Source organism: Colletotrichum aenigma, assembly GCF_013390185.1.
Source record: "Colletotrichum aenigma strain Cg56 chromosome Unknown KSG_Cg56_contig10, whole genome shotgun sequence".
NCBI lineage: Eukaryota > Fungi > Ascomycota > Sordariomycetes > Glomerellales > Glomerellaceae > Colletotrichum > Colletotrichum aenigma.
The window spans coordinates 2,102,524-2,124,222 of NW_023500916.1; the positions used below are offsets into that span (position 1 = coordinate 2,102,524).

General features: G+C 54.9%; 5 protein-coding genes across 5 annotated transcripts; 2 read left to right on the forward strand and 3 right to left on the reverse strand.

Annotated features, from left to right (window-relative positions):
* Nucleotides 1-4,898: 4,898 nt before the first annotated feature.
* Nucleotides 4,899-6,429, forward strand: CRF1 (Copper resistance protein CRF1; the record flags this gene model as incomplete). The annotated part of the gene is made up of 3 exons (XM_037329692.1): nucleotides 4,899-4,974; nucleotides 5,131-5,289; nucleotides 5,378-6,429. 3 exons carry the CDS (start codon nucleotides 4,899-4,901, stop codon nucleotides 6,427-6,429), a joined length of 1,287 nt encoding a protein of 428 aa, XP_037171772.1.
* Nucleotides 6,430-9,758: 3,329 nt separating this feature from the next.
* CGCA056_v014451 (putative transcriptional regulatory protein) lies at nucleotides 9,759-12,382 on the reverse strand (the record flags this gene model as incomplete). The annotated part of the gene is made up of 5 exons (XM_037329693.1): nucleotides 9,759-10,462; nucleotides 10,520-11,088; nucleotides 11,155-11,455; nucleotides 11,511-11,569; nucleotides 11,622-12,382. 5 exons carry the CDS (start codon nucleotides 12,380-12,382, stop codon nucleotides 9,759-9,761), a joined length of 2,394 nt encoding a protein of 797 aa, XP_037171771.1.
* A 1,026-nt stretch (nucleotides 12,383-13,408) lies between these two features.
* On the forward strand, nucleotides 13,409-13,987 carry CGCA056_v014452 (uncharacterized protein; the record flags this gene model as incomplete). Its single annotated transcript, XM_037329694.1, has 1 exon — nucleotides 13,409-13,987. The coding sequence occupies one exon, from the start codon at nucleotides 13,409-13,411 to the stop codon at nucleotides 13,985-13,987; it is 579 nt and encodes a 192-aa protein (XP_037171862.1).
* Nucleotides 13,988-14,206: 219 nt separating this feature from the next.
* CGCA056_v014453 (Nucleoporin NUP145) lies at nucleotides 14,207-16,222 on the reverse strand (the record flags this gene model as incomplete). Its single annotated transcript, XM_037329695.1, has 3 exons — nucleotides 14,207-14,317; nucleotides 14,374-15,972; nucleotides 16,079-16,222. The coding sequence occupies 3 exons, from the start codon at nucleotides 16,220-16,222 to the stop codon at nucleotides 14,207-14,209; spliced, it is 1,854 nt and encodes a 617-aa protein (XP_037171773.1).
* Nucleotides 16,223-16,365: 143 nt separating this feature from the next.
* Nucleotides 16,366-20,450, reverse strand: CGCA056_v014454 (Nucleoporin NUP145; the record flags this gene model as incomplete). The annotated part of the gene is made up of 3 exons (XM_037329696.1): nucleotides 16,366-20,075; nucleotides 20,144-20,260; nucleotides 20,342-20,450. The coding sequence occupies 3 exons, from the start codon at nucleotides 20,448-20,450 to the stop codon at nucleotides 16,366-16,368; spliced, it is 3,936 nt and encodes a 1,311-aa protein (XP_037171775.1).
* Nucleotides 20,451-21,699: the final 1,249 nt, after the last annotated feature.

The window sequence follows — 21,699 nt, forward strand, 5'->3', positions numbered from 1 at the left end:
AGTACCTCGGGAGCCTGGTTTTGTGGCCCAAATGGTCACGTCGTCCAAGTGGCTTACCTGATGGACGTGTATTCTCGGTTCTGGCGGTTGGCAGAGCAAAGCGGGCATTTCAGCAGTGTTACTCAGGTCAGCGATGCCCCAGTCGCATGCCCAGCCACCACCCCAAAGCGGACACCGAGAGCTGAGACTGCATGGTGGAAGCATATTACCCCGCGGACAACAGAGGTGGAATCGAGTCCTTGGATCCATAGGTAGACAGCGACCATGGGCAGAAGGGAAGCGGGAAGCGTAAGGTATCCATCCCGTCCGTACCTACTGCATGGTAAGTAAGTACCTTGCGGAAAGGAAAGTTCGTCACCGAAGAGCAGAGAGCATGGAAGACAGTTCCGACAAATTGACGGACAGGCGGCAGCCAACGAAAATAAAACGAGCCATTGGGTTTTCGAGCACACCCTCCCGCCGGGTAGCCCGATCCAAGCGGCTTCCCTGCGTCCTTCTAGAAGCCGATCCGTCCAGCAAGCCGACCAATCAACAGCACACACTCGCGGCGCTGCAGTTGCAGTTGGGGCAGAGGAGAGGGAAGTGAGCGACTGCCCGCCCACGGCTGGCTTGGCGTGCAAGCGAACGGAACACCTGTTGGGGGGCGGGCGGCTGGCTTCACTGTTTAGGGACCTCACAGCTGGGAGTGGGAGGGTTGGGTTGGGTAGGTACATAGTACACCACACCTACCTACCTACCTCTGGACGATTCTTTAGCGTGGTGGGGGTGGTCGGAAAACAAGAAACTGCACCGTGACCCGCCGCCACACTGCACCTTCCATTTCCTTATCTTATCGGGACACAGAGCTCGAGCCTCGGAGCCCACCCTCACGCACCAGGTAGGTAGTGTCGCCAACCTACCTACGGATACCTTACCTACCTACTTACCCAACGGTGTGCCCCGCCCCGCCCACCTTCCTGTCGACTTGTTCATCTTTTTCTCTTCCGCATCAAATTTCTCTCTCCTCTTCCATCCTTCAACGCGTCAAACCACCGATTCTCGCCCAACCTTGTGCTTTCTTCACCGTACAAAACCGAAAGGTCTTCAACACTCTGTCGTATTCCTGGGGTTGAATCCGGCATCACACAGCCTGCATATGTTGTAGGCCGCCGCTGGCGGATGGTCCATCCATTCGTCCATCCCAACGACGCCAGCTGCAATTTTGTCGCACTGCTCACTGGTTTGACGGTTCCATTGCTAAAACCCCTCCGACTCGAACTTACCCCCGCGCTTCCGTGTACACCTCACATCACGACCCCCAAACCCTTGCTCTCACAATCTTTTGCACTATGTAATTGATCAGTGCGTTTTGCCAGCAACTACGTTCGCGTAGATCGGCATCGACCGTCGTACTTCATCTCGGCGTCGGTGTTTTCGCTCCTGGCATAGAAAAAAACATACACACCCGTTGCTGGGCACCTGGCTTTGAGCAGTCGTCTTGACTATCATGAGAAGTTGGGAATCAGCTGAGGTTACATATCAACATATTCGGTGACGTTAAGTGCCTGTTTGTACATTGTATCTTGGGAGTCGCTCTCGGCGCACTTGTTGGAAGCTGAACGTAGTAAAGTTAGCCATGTAAGATTCTAGCCAGGCCTCCCTACCTATGGTTGAATGGGTAACTGCTCTTCCATTCCATGGTTGCAGACCGCCAGTCGGGGCGGTTGGATCCGTTCATCAGCCGGCTGCTCGGTGCGGACTTGTGCGAGAGCTGTAGTGTATCCCTACAGACAAGGTAGTGTAGTGTAGGTGGTATATGATGTGTACTGCTCGCCCGAGGCGCATCATGTTCGGCACGTTTCGGGGTGCCTTCTCCCAACTCATTTCCTTGGCCCTGGCCTGGTGTGGCCTGGCAAGAGGAGCATCATGTCTTCGACCTGTCTCTGGGGGTCCCTGCGGATGTCTCTGGTTTAGTTCACCACGTCGTCTATTCGGAATGCCCTGCTGCTTGCTCTTGCTGTGGGTGGTGCTGGGCATAGCCAGGCACGGACCGAGAGAGAGAGACCCACCCAGCCTTTTCGCCTGCTGTCGGCCACTCCATCCCCTCCAGTGTCCCCATTTCCCCCACCCCAGACACACCCACACGCACACACACACACATACACACACACACATACACACACACATCACCATGTGCACCTCCCACCACGGATACACGGTAGTGTACACCTGCCTACCCACCCACCCCCATGGGCATATCCTACGGATACTTAGACCTGGTACCTACCCAAGGTAACTTGCAGCAGCATCCTCCTGCCTACCCATCCTACCACCTTGCCATATTTCACAGGATATGCGCAGGAGACGCAGCAGGAGCAGCAGCAGACGCAAGGAACCAAAGAGGGTAGCTCTCCATCCATCCCATTGTGCCCGTCTCATCCCATCTTCTTCACGCCCAAGTCCGTCCACAATCCGTCGCTTCTCTTCGCATGGCTGGCCAATGCCATGCTATCCCGTGCCAGCTTCTCCTTGGGTCCGGCCAATTCCTCAAGACTCCCACCACCCAGCATCGCCAAGTTCCGGCGCCGCCAACCCGACCATCCATGGCGGGCAGATGGACAGACAGCATCAGCATCAGCACCAGCAGCGGTGTATGTATCAGCGTTGCCAGCGCCGGGCGGCTACGGGAGTACCGACAAGCAGCAGCATGAGAACCTGACAGGCAGCGCCTGTCAAATGGCCATGCCCTCGCCTCTCCTGTCGCTCTCCATTCTGGTTGTGACATGCAGCATTGAAATAGCATCCCACGTCCGCCCGACGCGACGGCTCGCTGGATTGATCTCACTTTCCTCCTCTTGCCTTTTGCCATACTTGCAAAATCGCTTCTTGCTCTGTCAGGCGACAGACGCATTGCTCTCCTCCTTGACTGGCAAGCCAAGGCAGGACATAGCTTTGCTCTTCGCAAACCACTGACAAGACGTGGCGAACCTGCTTGTTCCCTTTTGAATCATCCTTGGTAGCGGCAGCAGCAGCAGCAACAACAACAGCAGCAACAACAACGCCAGCAATCGCGAGCAACATCGGCCGGTTCCCGACGACGACGACGACAACGACGAGGACGCAAAGCCTGGCGGGCCTGCTACAAGGGCACACCTCTTTCACACACTGCGTGCGACACCTGCCTCGAGTCATCACCCACGACTCTTTTGTCCAGCCAATTAAGAACAGTGACTTGCCCAAGGTGTCATTCAGCCACACTGGCAGATTTGGTGCCGTGCCTTAGCTGGTCCCGAACCCTGAACGCGCGCTTGGCCGACCTCAGAGTCCCCTTCTGGCTTCACGACCGACAGGACAAAACGACCGACCAACCGCCGTCGCCCCAAGCTCCAACACTTGCTTGGTCTTCATCCACCCACCCATCACCCACCGGTTTACCAAGGCTAGTCGAGGTTGCAGGGTCTCCGTTTTCCTGCAGTTGCAGGCAGCACGCACCAAGCAACAGCACGCTACGGATTCCTGATCGGCTAGGTACCTAGAGTTGCCAGCTACTCGAGATACCCAGACAACCTACACATTCACACACCTTGGCACCCCCTCGCGCCCCTCAACGTCCCTCTGTATTACCTACAGCATTCGTGTCAGTAGGGACAAAGGTCACAGCTTAAGCTCCATCAGCTCCAGCTTCTAACTCCAGCAATCTCCAAGTAGACGCCTCTCCATTGCATACTCATACTGGCGGCAGCCAGAAAGAGAAGCAAGCCCCGTTGCATCGCTTCCAACCCCTCCGATCCTCCCACCATACACCCATTCGCACTGCCAGCAAGGTTTTCCCTCGCCCCCAACTCAAGGCTGGAAAGACAAGCTGAGAGGCGCCAAACCCGGCTGCCATCGGACACAGTCACCGATAATCTGGAACCCAGCCAGCCAGCTGTGCGGACAGAGCAAGAGGGCTACCGAGCATCATCAAACTGTCAGAGCTCTTGTACCGGATATTTGACTTTCTTTCACTCTTTCCAACTTGTTTCTCTCTTGGTCTGGCAAGACACGACGGGCCATCAACCCCCCCCCCCCCCCCCCCCCCCCCCCACCCGACATCCACTCAACTAAAGTTACCCACTCATTGGAATCTCCGGCGCACCGCTGGCATTGCTCAGTTCCACCAAGTTGGATTGAACTTGAACTCTTTCAACAGACACACCTCGCGGCTATGTGTTTGTTGCTTCCTTCATAGCCCGTCTCCTTCTCGGCGTAACCTCTTGACGGGTCTTTGGGTCCTGCTGGTTCTTCATCGTCACATCCTGCTGAGACGAGTACGCATACCACCACTCACACCCTTGCGGCTCGTAAGGATCTGAACAACCTGCCTACCTACAATTTCACAGCAGCGGCAACAGCAGCGGCAGCTCCAGTACCCTCCACTCACCCTCCACCTGCTGCCCCCCCGAGACGGCAGACAAGTCCTTCCGCTACCGGCCGGCCCTGATTTAGCCAGCGCTCTCCAGGGCCTAACACGGCCCCCCCCCAGCCCACGCCAAACATTCTGTAACGAGACCGAAGAGCTCCCGCTCCACGCAAGGGCAAGGAGAAGAAGGGGGGGGGAGAGAAAATCCCACCTTCCAGGCCGACCCGGCCACCACCAACAACCAGCCGGCCAACCAGCCAGTCTGCCCTGTCCAATTCTGCCAGCCAGCCCGCCTACCCACCAGACAGCGGCAGTACCCTCTAGGTACTTGTGTGTGTGTGTGTGTGTGTGTGCGTGTGTGCGTGTGTGCGTGTGTGTTTCTTTTTGGCACCGACCGACCGCCTGGCCGATCGTCTCGATCCCTCCTTCTCGCTTTCCTGTGGCGGGGAACTTGGATTCATTTTCTTTTCCCTCTTTCCTCCCAACCTATTCGCGACTTGTGCTGCAGTTGCCCGTCATGATTATTGACGGGGAGAAGTATGCCTGTGAGGCTTGCGTTCGGGGTCACCGTGTGAGCAACTGCCAACACTCCGGTAAGTCGGCATGTTTTACCTTCGTCTCGACTTTCAAGTTATTGTGCTACCACACGACTCTACCATGGTTGTCGCTGTCCTGGTTGTCACTTTTGCGATTGAGTCTCAGCCTAGCAAAAAAACACCAAATATGAGTGACTAACCAGCCGCTTGCAGATCGTCCCCTTCAGCACATCAACAAAAAGGGACGCCCCGTCTCCCAATGCCAACACTGCCGCTCGATGCGCAAGTCGCGCGCTGCCCATGTTAAATGCGACTGCGGCGAAAAGACGAGCAAGTGTACTCACTTGCAGCCGACTCTTGAGGGCCACCGAGGTAAGTCAAGCTCATCACGGCGGTCCTCCACAACACGGACTACCACAATGAACCTCGTCTAACTCGTTCGGTTTCCCCCATTACGTAGAGACTTGTTGTTGCAACCATGGTGGTCGTTGCACTTGCAGCCACAAAAAGGAGCCTGGTCTCGACACCGTTCCCGAGTCCGACTCCGATAAAGACGCCACAGCTCCTCGACCAAAGCCGCCAATCCGCAGGCGCCGAGCCAATACTGTTCACTCAGACGGCATGCTCACTTTTGATGAGAATGGACACCACAAACCCGCACACAAGCACAACAAGGCATCCCAGAAATGCGGGCCGTACCAACTGAATCGTGTAAACTCACTGCACAGCACCAGCAGCCTGGGAAGTCACTCGCCTGAGCATGTTGGTGACAGCCTCAAAGACGCGGCCTCCACTCGCTCTGGTCCTGTTCGTCAGCAACGGCTTGTTAAATCTGAGGCTGCGTCCCCGCTCATGAGAGGCTCTTCCAGTTTCCAGCAGCTCAACAACCAACTCCCTCCCCTGGACTTGTCCGCCATCGAATACCCGCAATACCAACCGAACGGTACTTTCGACCTATTTGGGAGCTCTGGCGATGGGCCCATCTTTAGCGCTGGCCTGAGCACCGCGTCTGTGGATTGGAGCCACATTGATCTGGCTGACAAGACGGACAAGTTCGCACCCTCTAGCTACAGCCAAGCAGGCGCTCAAAGCTTCAACGGAATGTTCGATTTCCCTACCGGATCTGAGCCAGCACCGACGCTCGCAGCAACAACATCGACGTCGGGTGAAGTATCCGAGGTAGAGGATAACCTCATGCCAGGCGACAGCAGCGACTACGACGGATACGGGACCGGCAGCAACAGTTTCATTCATCCTGCCAGTGGGAGCTACCTCACAAATGGCACGGGCACTGATCTGACCGCCATTGACTATAACAGCTTCCTCAAGTCATCCAAGTTCATTGGAGCGGCTTCATCCTTTGATGATAGCGGGCCCGTTGCTGGTGGCTCTGTCACTTTCGATGATGATCCCGTCTTCTGGGGCCAACACTTCGACGACGGCATTGCCACATACACCGAATCACCCGACGGCATGCCGGCGTTCAACCCTGAGTCTTGGACATTGCAATAAGGCGTTTTGATATGAGCAATGTTGCGAAGCGTACACGCCCATGATATCCGGCCCAACGATTTTAGACGGCAAGCACAGGCGCAAGGGATTCGAGCATAGGCGGGACAGGATCTCGAGGAGGGCGGCGCAATCGTGTGGTCATCCATGAGTCCGCTCGCTCTCTCGCGGGAGTCGGCGTAGCACAACCTTTTCCCTTTCCCCCCCCTTATACATCTTGGCAGCATACCACGGGGGTTTTCTTATTTTATACTTGGTTTCGGCATTAAAAACAAAAAAGAAGGGGGTCGGCTCACAAAAAAGAGGGTGTCTTACATCTCGACATTATCATCTTCAATGGACATGGCGTCTGGCACACGGGGAGCATTTTGCTGAGGCTAAAGGCGTGGTTGATTGGAATACAGACATCGATGAATGATGAACGGCAGCGGCCTCTGCTCAACCTCGTCAACAAGCCGGGTTTCGCAGGGGTTGTCTCATTTCATAATGACAGTTATGTGTCTTTCTTATTGCGCAGGGAATGATTGTATATAGGAAGGCTCAGGCGACATAGAATCCTCAAAAGGCTTGAATGTAGTGCGTAGAGAGCACTGGCGCAAACGCGATCCATACACAGACACAGAGGCGCGCGAGCGCGCACAGCGTGGACGACGTCTTGGTGCTGTCGACACTCTAGTACAGTGACAGTTCAAGGACAAGGCCGTGAGAACAGCTCCATGGCCGCTAATCAGGACGGGATGCCATGCGATTGAAGAAAGAGACATGACGGATGACGACTGCAGCGAGATGAGAGAGGGGCAGACGCCAGAACAACGGAGATGAACCAAGCTACGTAGCTTCGATGAAGCCCCACCTGATGAGATAAAAGGCCCTGCAACGGCGATTGAGTTATGCGGGATTGTATTTTCTGCTCAAGGGGTTTTAGACGAGGGTTTGCTGGCCTGGTGAATCTCGGTGAGTTGCGAGCAATCTGGCAGGCTCTGACCAGTGGTGAATCGATCCAACCCGTGCAGCAGGGCAGCTTAGAGGACATGAACAAGAATGTCACATCCTATGCCAAAGCTACCTTATTGCCTGCCTACCTCCCTAGTAAACTCCGAACAGCCAGGTAGATGCTGCGCATGCACAGCGACAGGGAAGGCCAGACAAGGAGTGTATCCGTACGTGAGCTCTTCGTAGGTACTCGACAGGACAGGACTGCTGTCGAACGGCGATGTAACCTCAGGCATGAGGGCAGGGTTTGACAGTCAGAGAAGGCATGCAATAGAGTGCAGGCAGGTTACTGACTAGGGCTCACGAACCTAGGGCTCTCATGGGGCTCTCTGGATGGTGGTTTCTGCACGTTCCTGCATATCATCGGCTTGTGTCGCCTCGCCATCGGCCACTCGCTGTCCAGTCACTGTCACTGTCACTGTCGAGTAAACCGCCGTGACGAAGTCCTGCAAGGTCGGATATGAGGCCGGGCTGGTCTTGGTAGCCTGGAGAGGCGCAAGACCTACCTCAACACACACACGTCACGTACCGCACCTTACTACCTTACCCTAGGCACCTTGCCTTACCTACCGACCCGGGTACACAAGACAGGCAGGTCGCAGGCAGGCAAGTAAGTTGCTGTGGGTGCTCCGTGCATATGTGTTTGGTACTTAGTGGGTATCCATCTGTATCCACAGGTACGGCGAGCAGTGCCTCTTGCGGGAAGGGCACCTGGGCGCCAGGGTTTGGCAGGGCACCTAGCGACATTGCGCCCTCCGTTGAGTTGTGGGCAGTGGAGTGTGGCAGTCCGTCGGTCGGCCCCCCCCCCCCCCCCCCACTGACAACGTTTCCTGCCAACCACCTCCGATGCGTCCGTGCACGATGGTCGCTGCTGCTCCGAGATCCGGAGACGTCTGGTCTTGTCGTGGGAGATACTACTTGCGTAGCACTCTACGATCTTAAGCAGCAAGGGAAGAAGCAATCAGAACAGGATGGCGGCCAAAGACACAAGCGGTGTGCTTGGTATTAGGTTTAATGTTCGTGCTGGCGCTGGCGCTGGTGCTGGGAACGATGATAGAGGCCGGCTCCGTTGTCAACCTCGTGTTGTCTGCCGCCTGCTACTCATTGCTGTTGTGACCCGGCTTCTGATTGTCGGGACGATGATGTGATGGTGTTAGGTAGTGTGTGTGCGTGTGTCATCGAGTATTGTCAGCCCCGGCGCGGCTCTCGGCGCATCTCCCACGTTTAGGGACATGGTGGCCATGTTCAAAAGCCAACTGGAGCTGGAGTCTGGGGAGGGGGGCTGTACAAATCTCCGCTGGAGGAGCTGATCTCCGTTACTCGGGTCGCGTTTGACAAGGTCACTCTCTCCGACGGCGACAGGGCGACTGAATCGCGCCTACATGGCATCCGCACTAGAGTCTGGAAATCGTCAGGCGCAAGACGACAGCTCCCAGTCATGACTCCAAAGCGACAAGGACCACCGATCGATCCATTGATTTCAGTCGCTGCCGTCGCCTCTGAATATCCCTCCTCAGTGTTCTCGCCCCCGCAAACTGGATTCCAAGGGGCACCTGAACAGCCGGCCGGATAAGACGGAATGAGAAATCAGGCCGTGGCATTCCCATAGTCGATAGCACATGTGGCTGTGTGCGCGTGAAAGCCGTCACCGCACGTCGCCCTGCGTCTGAGAATGTGCAGTAAGACCGCACAACTGGTACCAGCAGCTTCGCGCTTGAGAACCAAACCCCAGAGCCAGGCATATCTTACAAGAAGTTGCTACACTGCTTGCTAGTCTCAGAGACCACGAAAAGCACCCTTGTTGGTCGACTGGCGCGTCAAATTCTCCGCGGCCACCCACTTACTTACCCGCCAACTTGTTGACCGTGATGCCTAATTTCATATGATACGCTGAGGACACGAAGTAGCTTCGCATGCTACCACGCAACTATATTGTCGGCGACGGGAGAACAACTACCAGACTTCGAGGGCAAGCGCGTGTGCCCGCGACATCACTCACTCGTGACATTTTGATAGTTAATGTATACAACTGGAGACGGCGAGAACAAACGCAAGGTTCGATCTGGTAGTAAAGCACTGTCCATTACTTTTTATATTAATACAAATATCGATCCACCTAGGCGGTCAATATTGTCGCCCCTTATCCTCCCGTCCTTCGCGGGCAGATTGCCTGTGTTAAACCGCAGTGATACCGGCCTCGGGCGTAGTGAGGCTGCCATCGGTGCTTACCTCTTTCGTTCGTTTTCGTCGCCAATCCTTCGCCTGGATCACTGAAACCAAGCGTCGATATATTCAGCCAGGTTGTTGTATTCCATCGGCACGGCGCGACAAGCTTGCTCCTAAGCTGCCTGTTGTGCTGCGCGGACGACATTAAGGTAGCCGGTGAGGAGTACAGGCCGGGGATCGAATCCCATATCCTCGTAGTTTGGAGCCATGCGATAAGCCGGAGGCTCCTCTGTCTTTTCCACAGCTGCCGAGGAAAGGGTGGCCAGATCAGCCAAATGTTGAAGCCCCTGACTGGCAGCTGTTTCCATTGCCGATGGGACAGAAGCTGCAGTGGTACTTGCGGTTGTTGATGGCCGCAAGTGGTCGGCGATCTTGTCCCTGACGAGACCATCAAACACAGATGTCGGAAGAGATGAGTCTCGAAAGTCGCCCAGCAGACGAGTCGCCTCCTCCTTTGTCTTGTCTACCTTTGCCAACTCAACCAGTATCAGTACTGTGAGTACTGTGAAGTGATGGTGAAGAGGTGTGACGAGCTGTGACTGTCCAAGCAGGAGACTAATTGTTTCTTGGCAGGGCCACAGAGCGTCCGCTGACTTAGCGGATGGGTTGAGCAGATATGCCAGCAGGCGGCAGTGCCAGTAGACAAGATGAATTACAGGATACGTGCCTGCCTCGATGTGAGGCGGCAAATCCTCACGGAAGTCCTCAACCCATGCGTCCATGAACGAACCAATGATTCGGTCTCCGAATGATGGGTTCAATGGTTCTTGAAAGTTTGCAATCATCACTGAGGCACGGCCCAGGAACTTAGAGGCCCCTGCAAGATTGTCAGCGTCTTTGGTCAATATTCGAGCTTTGTTATGAGCGAACATACGGATCAAAAGAAGCGGCACCTCGCCCACAGTTGCTTTCAGGCCAGGAATCACCACAACACTCTCGTCCCTAATCAAACAAGGAACTGCCGTTCCCACGGCGTGCCATCGATCAAGAAGGACAAGTGACCACCAAATTCTGACTCGGAGTTGGCTGTCCGTGTCTACTCCAAACTCAGCTTCGGATGGCTCCAACTTGGACTGGTACAGTTTCAGAGCATTGGCACCTGCTACTGCTCTACCTAGGAGCGACTCCTTCGGCGCACCGATGGAACCCAGTTGCCGATTGTCCGCTTCAATGATCATGAGGAGCAGTGTTTGGAGGAAAACGATGTTAGCTGCAGGACTGCGCGAGGCCGAGTCGCCGGCCTCCCATTCAACAAGCAGGGTGTGGGCAAGCCGGACATCGCCTGGATTTCCAGATTGAAAAGTCGGGTACGAGTGCATGGTACCGGAAAGAGCTTCGACAAACGCTTCGCGAAGAAGGCCAGGACACTGTGCCAGGTAATCCTGGATGAGAGCTCTGCTACTTGGGAGGATTGGAAGATAAGGATGGATGATGTTGATGTACCTAAGATTCGAGATCAGCAACGGAAACCACAAATCCAAGGCCTTCTGGCGGCGACAGAAAACTCACCCATCAAATACGGCATCATCTACGTCGCGCGGCTGATCAATGTCGGGCAAGTCGGCAACAGGACCGTCCATCGGAGCCACCGGCGGCCGCGGCTGCATATCATTCTTAATGGGTAGGGGCTGGGGAGCCAGGCCATTGGTGGAAAAGGGAGAGGACTGGTATTTGTCGGACGGAGTTGCCATGGGTTGAAGAGGACGATGCTCAGCACCCCAGGCAGTCTGTCTCGTGGGTGCTGGAGTGGACAAGTCCGCACTGGATATACTCGAGAAGGGCCGCTTCCGGCTGGCATCTTCGCCAGGACCTGCTAATATTAGTTAGTTACAGTGGCATTTGCTATCAAAACCTCGCAAACTTACTTTGAATCTCCAGCTTGCCCTCAATACTGTTGATTCTGTCGGCTAACTCTTTGATATAGCTAATCACATCCAGTCAGCGACAGCTCAGAGGTTAATGCCAACTAAACTTACCCCTTGCTAGGACCGCGTTTCTGAGGGACACGGCTGAACAAGCAACGAATTCCCGACCGTTTGCAGTTGGAGCATGGGTTGTCTCCAGAGTCCGACTGGGCATCACACTTAACTTTCTTTCTCCTACATTCGTCGCAAGCACGAGACACTTTGGATCGCTTCCTTGGCGGAGTGCTGTCTCCCAGAGCATAGGTCTGGGATAGGTGGTGGTGATCCATTGGAACAGGAACAGAAACATGCTGAGGAAGGGAGTCCGGCAAGGTTTCCTCGGGCACATAGGGTCGGGGAGGAGGCTGGTGCTGAGGCTGCTCAGGGTGTGGCATGATGCTCCGCAGATTGGGGTCTTCGACATTCATGCTAGGATCTGTGACGTGCATCATGGGCTCGGCGGCCAGATCCTGGCCGAGCTGAGCAGCCAGCTGCAGCTCTTCGACGCTGGCGGAGTGAGGCGGCTGTTGCTGGGACGTGGGCGGGGGAGGAGGTTCCTGTTCAGAATCGTCTCTGCCAGCTGAGTGATAGTATGGGCCGGCATCCTGAGCATCGACCGTGGGTGATGGATAGCTCTGCATTCTCTCCTCCGGGATGCGACCATCAGTCATCCCATCCTCTGGCATACGATCATCTTGCATTCGATCCTCTGGCATGCGCTCTTCCGACACATGGTCCTCTGGAATCCTTCCCTCTGTGGCAAGACCCTCATCCTGAAGGGTTTGCGTGTGGAGTCTTTCCTCCTCTGTCTCGCCTTCCCGAATTGAGCTCATGGCAACTTGTATTCGATTGTAGCGCTTGATCTGTGGTTGATGGGGCTTCCGCGGAGAGCGGCGCTGACAAACGTTATAGGGCGCCCGTCGGTATCGCGCGTATGATGCGACAATGGACGCAGACGCGCAGGCTCCAGATCAAAAATCGAGACTCGTGTGTCAAAAGGCAACTCGGGTTTGCGCATCCACAAACACGTCGGCAGTCCGTTGCGGGACGACGCGTCGAGTCCTGGAGGGCAGGGCGACTTCAATTGATGTTCTCTGCAGAAATTTACATGCTTTAGTACAGGTTTCTTCCGAGGTGCACTCGGCACTCTTCCTCTGTCTGCGCTTGTAATTTCATTTCTGTTTTTCTGTCCCGCGACAGCTACACGTCCAGGTCCAACTCCGGCTTGAAGCTCGATCAGAAGGTGAACGGTTGGACGCGTTGTTGTTGACGCGGTCGAAACATTGCGACAAAAATGGGCATCTCTGCAGCTTCCATCTCCAGGCAAGGTGCAATGCAGACGGAACAACAGCTTGGCGGCAATGCGCGTGGGGGTTGGCAAGTAATTGGGCTGACTGACCTCTGCTCTCTTCCAGAAAATAAATAATCCGACGCGGACTTCGTGATGGATCTGCTTAGAGGGCGATCTGGTGGACGGAAGAGGAAGAACCAGGCTGCCGATAGAGGTTGGAAAGGCGTTGATTGATCCGGGGACACGCTGGAGTTTTTGACCTTGGGACCACGGGGACCTCAGTCGGCTCAAGTTTCGGGGGAACTCCACGTGGGGCGCCACCAGTGTCAGGGCTACCTACCTTGCTCCTCAGCTATTGTACACAACGTCATGGGCTGGGAGAAATTTTTTCGGAGACCGGGCACCTAGAACTCCTTCGATTATGTCAGCCATCAGGGACGAGCTTGAGCTCGAGCTCGGGCCACATTAGCTGGCTCAGCATCGTATCTTCGTGCCTGGGAATGGTCTGACTTATTAGTCTTCAGCGACATCAAGGGCTTCGGGACATACAATTTGCCCAGATGCCGGCATGGTGGTGGTACAGCCCAAGAACTGGCCGACAGGGCTAGTCTATCTCACGGCGCCAGTCCACTGCCGTTCACTTAGCGAACCGCAGCGACAGACGATAACACAAAAGACAGCAGGGCTTCCTGAAGTTCAGGTGCAAGACACGGCATTACCGAGTCCTTTGGTCAAAATCACTCCCATTTTTGAGAGCGTCCATCCGGCAAGAGGCCAATGCGGTCTTTTTGCCGCCCGGCATCTTAAACCAGGCGCTTTCATCATTCCTTACCTCGGAACGGTCCATCCAGACTCGCCATCCAAGTCCGACTACGATCTATGGCTGGACAGGGACGCCGAGATTGCCGTTGACGCCAGCACGGGCGGCAATGAGGCCAGATTCATAAACGATTACCGAGGCATTGCCCAGCGACCAAATGCCGAGTTTCGTGAGGTCTGGTGTCACAGGTTCAAGCAAAGATGTATGGCTGTGTTTGTGCTGTCCGAAGGGAAGAATGGCCGCGGGAAAGGCGGTATTGGCAAGGGCGATGAGATTCTTGTGAGCTACGGAAAAGGCTTCTGGGGTCATCGGAAAGAAGAAGAGTGAGAAAACGCGGCTGCGTTGACAGTAAGAAACAACGGCAACTTATAGCCGCATGTTGATTGAATGTTCTATCTAATACAAATTATGCTCTGGAATCAGAGCGTGGATACTAAGACAACACAAAAACACATGAATACCCGTGAAATTTCTCGTGGGGCAGTCGAAATACCATGCCGCTCGCCATACCCAGTGAACCATGTCTCAAACCCCATCCACAATGCATCATCTGCCCCCCGCCATTAAGCCTTGGTAGTAGGAAAGGCTCATGTTAAGCGCATGCTTGAGATGGGCGTCTTCAGTGAGGGGAAGGCTCAATACTCGAGTGACATTATCCTGCAACATGTTAGCCTGGCCATTGATACAAGACTGATTTTAGAGAGAGATCTTACCTGATCATGTCTCGGTACTTCCGCCGTCACCTTAGCCACGAGTGAACCCATCTCAGAGATTGCTGCCAGACTGGTTATATTTCCACTCTCGGCACTCTCTCGCAGAGCTGGCAGGCCGGACAGAAGCCTATCGAGCACCTGTATGGAAATTTGCTGCCGTTGCTTCCGGCGGCTCACAAGCTCCAAAAAGGCCTTGTAGACCTCACCTCCGAGGGCCCAACCAGGAATGACATGGTCGTGGCCTTCGAAACGGGAGAGAGTAACCGCCAGCTCGTCGTAATCGCGGCTGACAACCGCCGATGGCGCGACCTGGTGAACGAGCACATTGTGTGCCTCTGGGTACGAACCGGCTCGGAGTAGACAATGTACTTCGGCTGCCGCGTCTTTCTTGACAGCTCTCATATACAGGGCTTGAGCTTCCCAGATCCAAGAAGTCGGTATCTTGAGTGTCTGCGATAGAGTTGTGAAATTGCTCCCCGTCTCGGATCCCAGTAGGGCCGCATGCCGACAAAGATTCTCCTGCACAGCCTTCGCTCGCATGTCTGGGTTGCCGAGATGTAGCAAGACAAACGTGGCTTCCAGCCAGCTTCCTTCGCTGACGAGCTGGTCGGCAAAAGCGATGGTCGAAGCATCGGCCTTCTCAGACGCGTTGTGGCCGTAGGATACCTTATTTGTGGATAGCAGGGCGCGACTGAGCTGCCAAGACAGCCGAATGTCTAGAGGCGACAGCTGACTATTCTCCGGTCGCAGTACAGCTTCCAAGTCAGTCTCGGCATCTGAATACAACTTCAGGAGACCCCACAGAAGGTCCTCGCGAGCTTCTGAATGTCGATCGTTCCAGAGTGCCGGTATGCCTTGTTCAAGATACCATGTCTGAGGACGCTGTTCTCTGTCTTGAGTTATGTCTTCCTGGAACAGACGAACGGCTGCCGAAAGGTGATCATTGCGTGAAATAGAATACCAGAGCCTGAGCCCAAAGGCCTGCTTCCAATCTAGGCCAAAACGCTGTGAGATGATGAACGACTCAATGCGGTCTTCGAGAGGTACTGCTTTCTTTCCCTCGCACACGCCTGAATTACCGCTCAGCAATTCATAAATGGCGCGTAGGGGGTCGGCAAACTCGGAGAGAAAGTTGGCGTCTTGCCACTCATTAATTTGTTCGCGCATGTCCTTTTTAGCCTGATCATTGCTGCCAATCAGCGAGACCAAGGTTGCGAGGCGAAAGTTGTTCCCATCCAAGAGGTACTTGCACGCGTCTTGGATGCGGTGCCCTGACAAAGCTGCAATGGCCTTCTCTTCGCTAGACCTTGCAAGCGCAACCGATCGAGATGATGCAGAATTAACGAGCGCCGCCCAAAACTTGGACAAACGACTCTTTCGAGATTCGTTCCCCAGATCTTCATCGGCAGAGGCGGGTCCGTCGAAAAGAATGCTGGCGAGCTCCCAAACCAACCTTTCATGTGCGTTGGCAGGGCTGGTGGTGTCTTGGTCGTGGAAAAGAGACATGAGGGTATCGGCATGTAGAGTCGTTCCGGGTACGCCCCCAGTGAGCTCTACTTGCGTCATCTTCACCTGATTCTTGAGAGCCTTTGCAGAAGCCTGGGACCAGTTAGCTCCATGAACCATGCCATTATCTCGTTCCCCTCTGACTTGCCTCATTGGAGAATTTGGCCGCCTCAATAAATCGTCCTCGTGCTTGAACAACGTTCCTCGTCAACATGAGATCATCCGTCTTGGTGCGCCTGGATGGTGCACCAAGAGGCTCGCGAGTCGTTGCAAAGATCAGAGTTCCATCTGGTCCCCAGCTTGGTCTCATGGCGTTGTGGAAGGAGCGGTCGGCTTCACTCATATTGGACTGGTCAGCAAAGGACTTGGTCTGTCGTTCATAGGGCCACTAGACGAAAATTTGCCTCAGTAAGATCTCCAAATTAATTACACAAAGCCGCCTGGTATTCTGGCCCGAACGGCGAACAACGAATGAGAGGGGGGTCCCTAGACCATGAAGTATTCACCAACCTGAACAAATCCTCTCGAGGGCGCGGCGGTGGGAGCCTTGGCCTTCTCAAACAGCGAGTTCATCAAATCGATGCTGGTCGCAAAACCGCGTCCGTCTGACACAACACGCCCCTTTTGGCCCATCTCTGTTTCTGCCGCGTGCGATCGCGATGCTATCTCATTCACACTTCGCAAGAACGTTCGGTCTCTCTTCTGAGGGCTAACGGATCTTTGCAGCATATTCATCCATTCGTCTCCTCCGGCAACTTGCAGCTTGATAGGAGTGGCTGAACCCTTCAGCGCTCGCATTCTGGCTCGCAGAATGCCTCCGGGAGTTTCGCTGGCTGGGGCAACCATGTCACCATCTGGCGAGTCAATTGTCTGCTCCGCAGCAAGATGGCGTCTGAAGTGAGTTCCCGCCGTATCCTCTTCCTCAGACATACCATATTCGACATCATGCTCGTCAACCGGTTCATCTTCCGTTGAGAGAACCAGAGCGTTCGAGGTCGAACCCGCGAAGCTATCTTCTAAAAAAGACTGGGGTTGGAACGGACGTGTGAGATCATAATGCTCTTCTCCCGTATACTCTTCATCCCTCTCTTCAAAAGCACCAGGGAGAGCGCGTCGTTTGTTTCTGCGAAAGTCGAATGTGTCATTCTCCCCAGGGCTTGCCTCGGAGTCACGAGAACGTAGCTGGGGAAGGGCGCCGTGCCTTTGGTTGTCGCGAACCAAGACGTCATCCGACTGTTCGGGTTCTTCTTCGTCCTCGTCGTAGTCCAGACCGTACGTAGTGAAGTGCTCGACCGAGAATTTCCAAACGCCAGTATCGGGGTTGTACTCTTCGAAAGCGGTGTTCTCAATGCGCCTGAGACGTTCGACATGCTTGGCAACTCGCTTGACATCATGGCCAGGGCGCTTCTCTCTACCACGTGGCCAGGACTGCTCCAAGGAGATCAGAGCAGGCACATTCAAGCCCTTGCCAACAGGAGGTTTCTTGGCGGCGATAGGATATACAGTCGCAGACCGGGTTTCGAGAATGACGATCCCTCCGAATATTTCATCGAGGTCAATGTTGGTCAAATCAACCTCGGGTTTGAACTTGACAGATCCAACGTTATCTCTTCCCACGGTGAAGCTTCCAACTCTCTGCCGCTGCATTCTAGTCATGCCAGCGATAGTCTCTTTGGTAGGACTCATCCAGTATGAGCCAGGGGCCTTATCGAGACCATCGTTGGCCACTTCCGGTATCTGAGACGAAACGTCTTCTTCATGAACGATGGCGAGTTCTTTGCCCTTGACCTGTTCCGCGTCTCCGGTAGGGGGTTTTGATCCGTTGACACTGATGCTAGCAGTAGTCAAGTCTTGGGGAAGAACACTCCTGGGCGTCGAGGCGTTGGTGGGTTCAACGTCGTCAGCCTCCGGAGCCTCCACGTTGCTGGTGTCAAAGCTTACGCGCTTCGACAATTTCCGAGACCCATTGAGTTGATCTGCAGACGGCTTGTCCTTGGTCGGCGTAGAGAATAGGTCACTACGCATGTCTTTGTTGATTATCAGCTTCTTGACGCTGCCATTGCTCCCGTAGTAGCGCGGTCCAGAGCTAGCCGAGAAAGCGCCAGGCGCGAGGATGCTATCTTCAGCATTGAAGCTTCTCCTCAGGTTGCTAGTCGACACGCTCTTGCTTAAGCTTCGATTGAGGCTCGACGACCCCAACAGGCTGCGGCTGGCTCCTCCCGGAGTGCTAGCGGCGCTGGATGGGCTACCGCCAGGAGTGCCGTATGTGCTGTATGAGAATCCGAACCCACGCTTCTGAGGGGTGACAAAGCGGGCAGCGGAGGCAGGGTTTAGTTTGTACATCGGAAGGATGGAGCTGCGTCTCGGCTTTGACTTGTTAGACAGGGGCGTGGCCAACGGTCCTGGGTTAGGCGTCTCAGCACCTGAGAGATTGGAGAACAAGGACGGCGACCCGAAGGCCGAAACATCAGTGATGTTGGCTGTCAGCGACTGAGGGCCTGAGTTGATTCCTTGAGTATTGCCTATGATGGAGCCACCGAGAATAGAGCCTTGGTGCTGTTGCTGTGCGTTATTGCCGCCAAACAAAGAGCCTTGCTGTTGGGTGTTCTGTCCACCAAACAAGCTGTTGCCAGCGGGCTGTGAAGTACCAAACAGACCGGGCTTTGCCTGGTTCTGACCGGCGGCCCCGAACAGAGAAGATTGGCCTGTCTGTTGCGCCTGGGGATTTGTGCCCATACCGCCAAACAGACCCCCGCCAGCGTTCGTGCCTTGACTTGCCGCATTGGATCCAAACAGACCACCGGTAGCAGCGGGTTTGGATCCAAAGAGACCGCCACTTGAGTTGTTCGTGCCTGCTCCGCCGAAGGAGTTGTTAGGGGCGCCTCCACCGCCAAAGAGTCCGCCGGTAGTCGACGTTCCACCTCCTCCGAAAAGACCACCGCCGCCCGTGGCCGGCTTTTGCTGGTTGCCGAAAAGAGACGAGCCCGCTTGCTGCTGATTCTGCGCGCCAAACCCACCTCCGCCAAAGACTGATCCAGTTCCTTGCTGCTGACTTTGGGCTTGATTGTTGCCAAAAAGTCCAGTTCCATTGGACTGGCCAGCGTTGCCGAATAACCCGCCGCTAGTGCCCGTATTATTGGTGGTGTTGTTCGAACCAAATGCGCTGGTCGTGTTACTCGCTCCGAATCCACCGGTCGTGGCCCCGGTGTTGCCGAAACTAAAGCCGCCGGGTTTGGCTTGGTTCGCAGCGGTATTGTTCGATCCAAAGAGTCCTCCTCCGGTAGCATTATTGTTAGTGGACCCGAATCCACTGGTCGTGTTTGTGGTACCGAATCCACCCCCCGAACCTGTGCCAAACAGCCCGCCCGACTGAGCGGGCTGAGATGTTGTCGTGCTGCCGCCTCCGAACAGGCCTCCAGTAGCTGGCTTGGGCTGGTTGCCGAACAGACCGCCTCCGGATCCGAACCCTCCAACGGAACCACCGCCGAAACCGGTGGTCGTGGCCGTCGTCGCACTCGTGTTGTTGTTGGCACCGCCGAACAAGCCACCTCCGGTCGAAGCACCCGATCCAAAACCTGCAGACTGCTGGTTAGTCGCACCAAAGCCAGTGCTGCCAAAGTTGGAAACACCAAAGGCGCCTGCTCCGCTGGCATTACCATGACGGCGTCCCTGTGCGTAGTCAGCCAGTCTCAACTCTTCCGCAGACCATTTCTTGTACGGTTCTTGGAAGAGAATGTTTTGGAACGCGTTTGACTGATTTCCAGCTCCGGCAGTTTCCTTTTCCTGGTGCGCTTGGAACGGTGTGATGGCCGTGCCAGGAGGGTCGCCAACATTTGAACCGATGCCCGGGTTTAGAGATGCGCCAAAGCCTCCAGTGGTGGCGGCGTTGCCACCGAAGCCGGTGCCAGAGTTTCCGCCGAACAAGGACGTGGTGCCGGTGGCAGTGGTGGTGTTGTTCGTCGTGGAGCCAAAGGCAGGCTTGCTGGCGCCGAACAGATTTCCGCCAGATCCTCCAAAGGGAGATGACGTACTTGCAGTTGCATTCCCGCCAAAGCCTCCAAACCCAGAAGAAGGGGTAGTAGTGTTGGTATTATTATTGTTGTTGGAGCCGAAAAGGCCGCCTCCAGTAGACGTAGAAGCTCCGAAAGCAGGTTTTGAGGCTCCGAAGGTTGTGTTGGTGTTAGAACCGAAACCACCTAGGGTAATGGATAATTAGTATACTGCTCAATGCAGATAAAAGGAGCATGTCGGATGTAAAACTCACTTGAAGAGGTGCCACCACCGCCAAAGGCACCAGTAGTGTTGCCAAAAAGGCCACCACTCGTGTTGGTATTGTTGGTAGACCCAAAGGCGCTGTTCGTAGCAGTACCAGATCCAAAGCCTAGTGGGGATGGTTGATTAGTTTGAATGAAGCTTTGCGACAGAATCGCTGGTGGTTGCGACGACGCAAGTTTTGCCTTACCTGTACTGGTGCTGGTCGCGTTGTTGGCTCCGAAGCCGCCAAAGCCAGTTGACTGTTGGCTGTTGCTCTGGCCAAAGCCGCCAAAGCTGCCGCTGCCAAAGCCAGACATGATGGATGCAGGCTAGCAGCGACTGTTGGTGCTGAGGTTGAGGATGAGGAGAATGAGTGCGAGAACGCGCACTAGGGGATCTGAGTCGCGGACGCAGGTGAAGTCGCCTACAATCAATTATGGACGGTCATGCAGTGCGGTCGGATCGGAAGCGGCCGTCGGTGTTGATGACCGGTGGGCGCGTCGGGCGGATAGGTTGGCGACGTGACGTGGGAAGCTGTGGTGTTGTATACAGCTGGTCGAGGAGATTTTTCTCCCTTTGAGTGTCGCGCAAAGGCACGGAACAGAAAGAAGAGGTACGTGGAGAAAAAATGGCTGGGGTGGGTAGAAGGGATGCTACAGCGCGTCGCTTGCAGGAAGGTACAGAAGTACTGTATCAAGCCAGAGGGACCGGGGGTGGGGCGGCAACCAATCAAACCGGGCAGGGTAAAGAAGAGCTGAGCCGCGATGGAGATGGGTAATCACCTAGAAGCAGCAAAACTACTCTCGATGTTACAGATGAACAGTCAGTTAGAAGAGAGTGGTCGAATACGCAGATTGTTGTCCTTGATGAGTGAGGTGCAAGCAAAGGGATTGCTACTTTTTATGAACTTGGGCGGAATGCCGTCGCCTTCACTGGGCGTTCTGAGTCCTAGGCACGTACTGGCTTAGTAATTTTCGACCATTCAAGTGGAGACCTAGAGCATCCACCTGGCGTAGGTAGCTACTCGACGTTGCTGCCTGAGGACAGCAATGTCCTGTGATTGGGCCAGACAAAAGAGCTTGCCGGCTGAGCCAATAGCAAAGCTGGCAGCGAAGTTCAGGCAGGAGCAGGAGCGATCATGTGCAGCTTCACCCTGCCTCAACTGACCAAAGGTACCTCAGCTATATTTACAATTACACATTACTAGCGACTTCACAGGCCATACGAGCGTGGCATCCAATAGCTCTACAACCGTCACCATGAATCTCCACAACCTGCATGCATGTTATCTGGCCTGACTCTGCGATTTACTCACAGCAATAACCATCACAGACCGTCCTCTCTCCCCAGTGGGAACCCTTCACTATGCGCACAAGGTATCGCAAAACATGATGACGAGTAGCTGATGACCACGAAAAGATCACTGACCGCAAATCCAGACAGCAGAGAGAGATGGAGAGGGAGAGAGACAGACAGCCAAGCGATAATAAGAGTGATAAATAGCACGGATGTTTGAGATTTTGGCCTCAGAAGGAGGGGATCACACCCCAATAAGAGTAAGAAAAT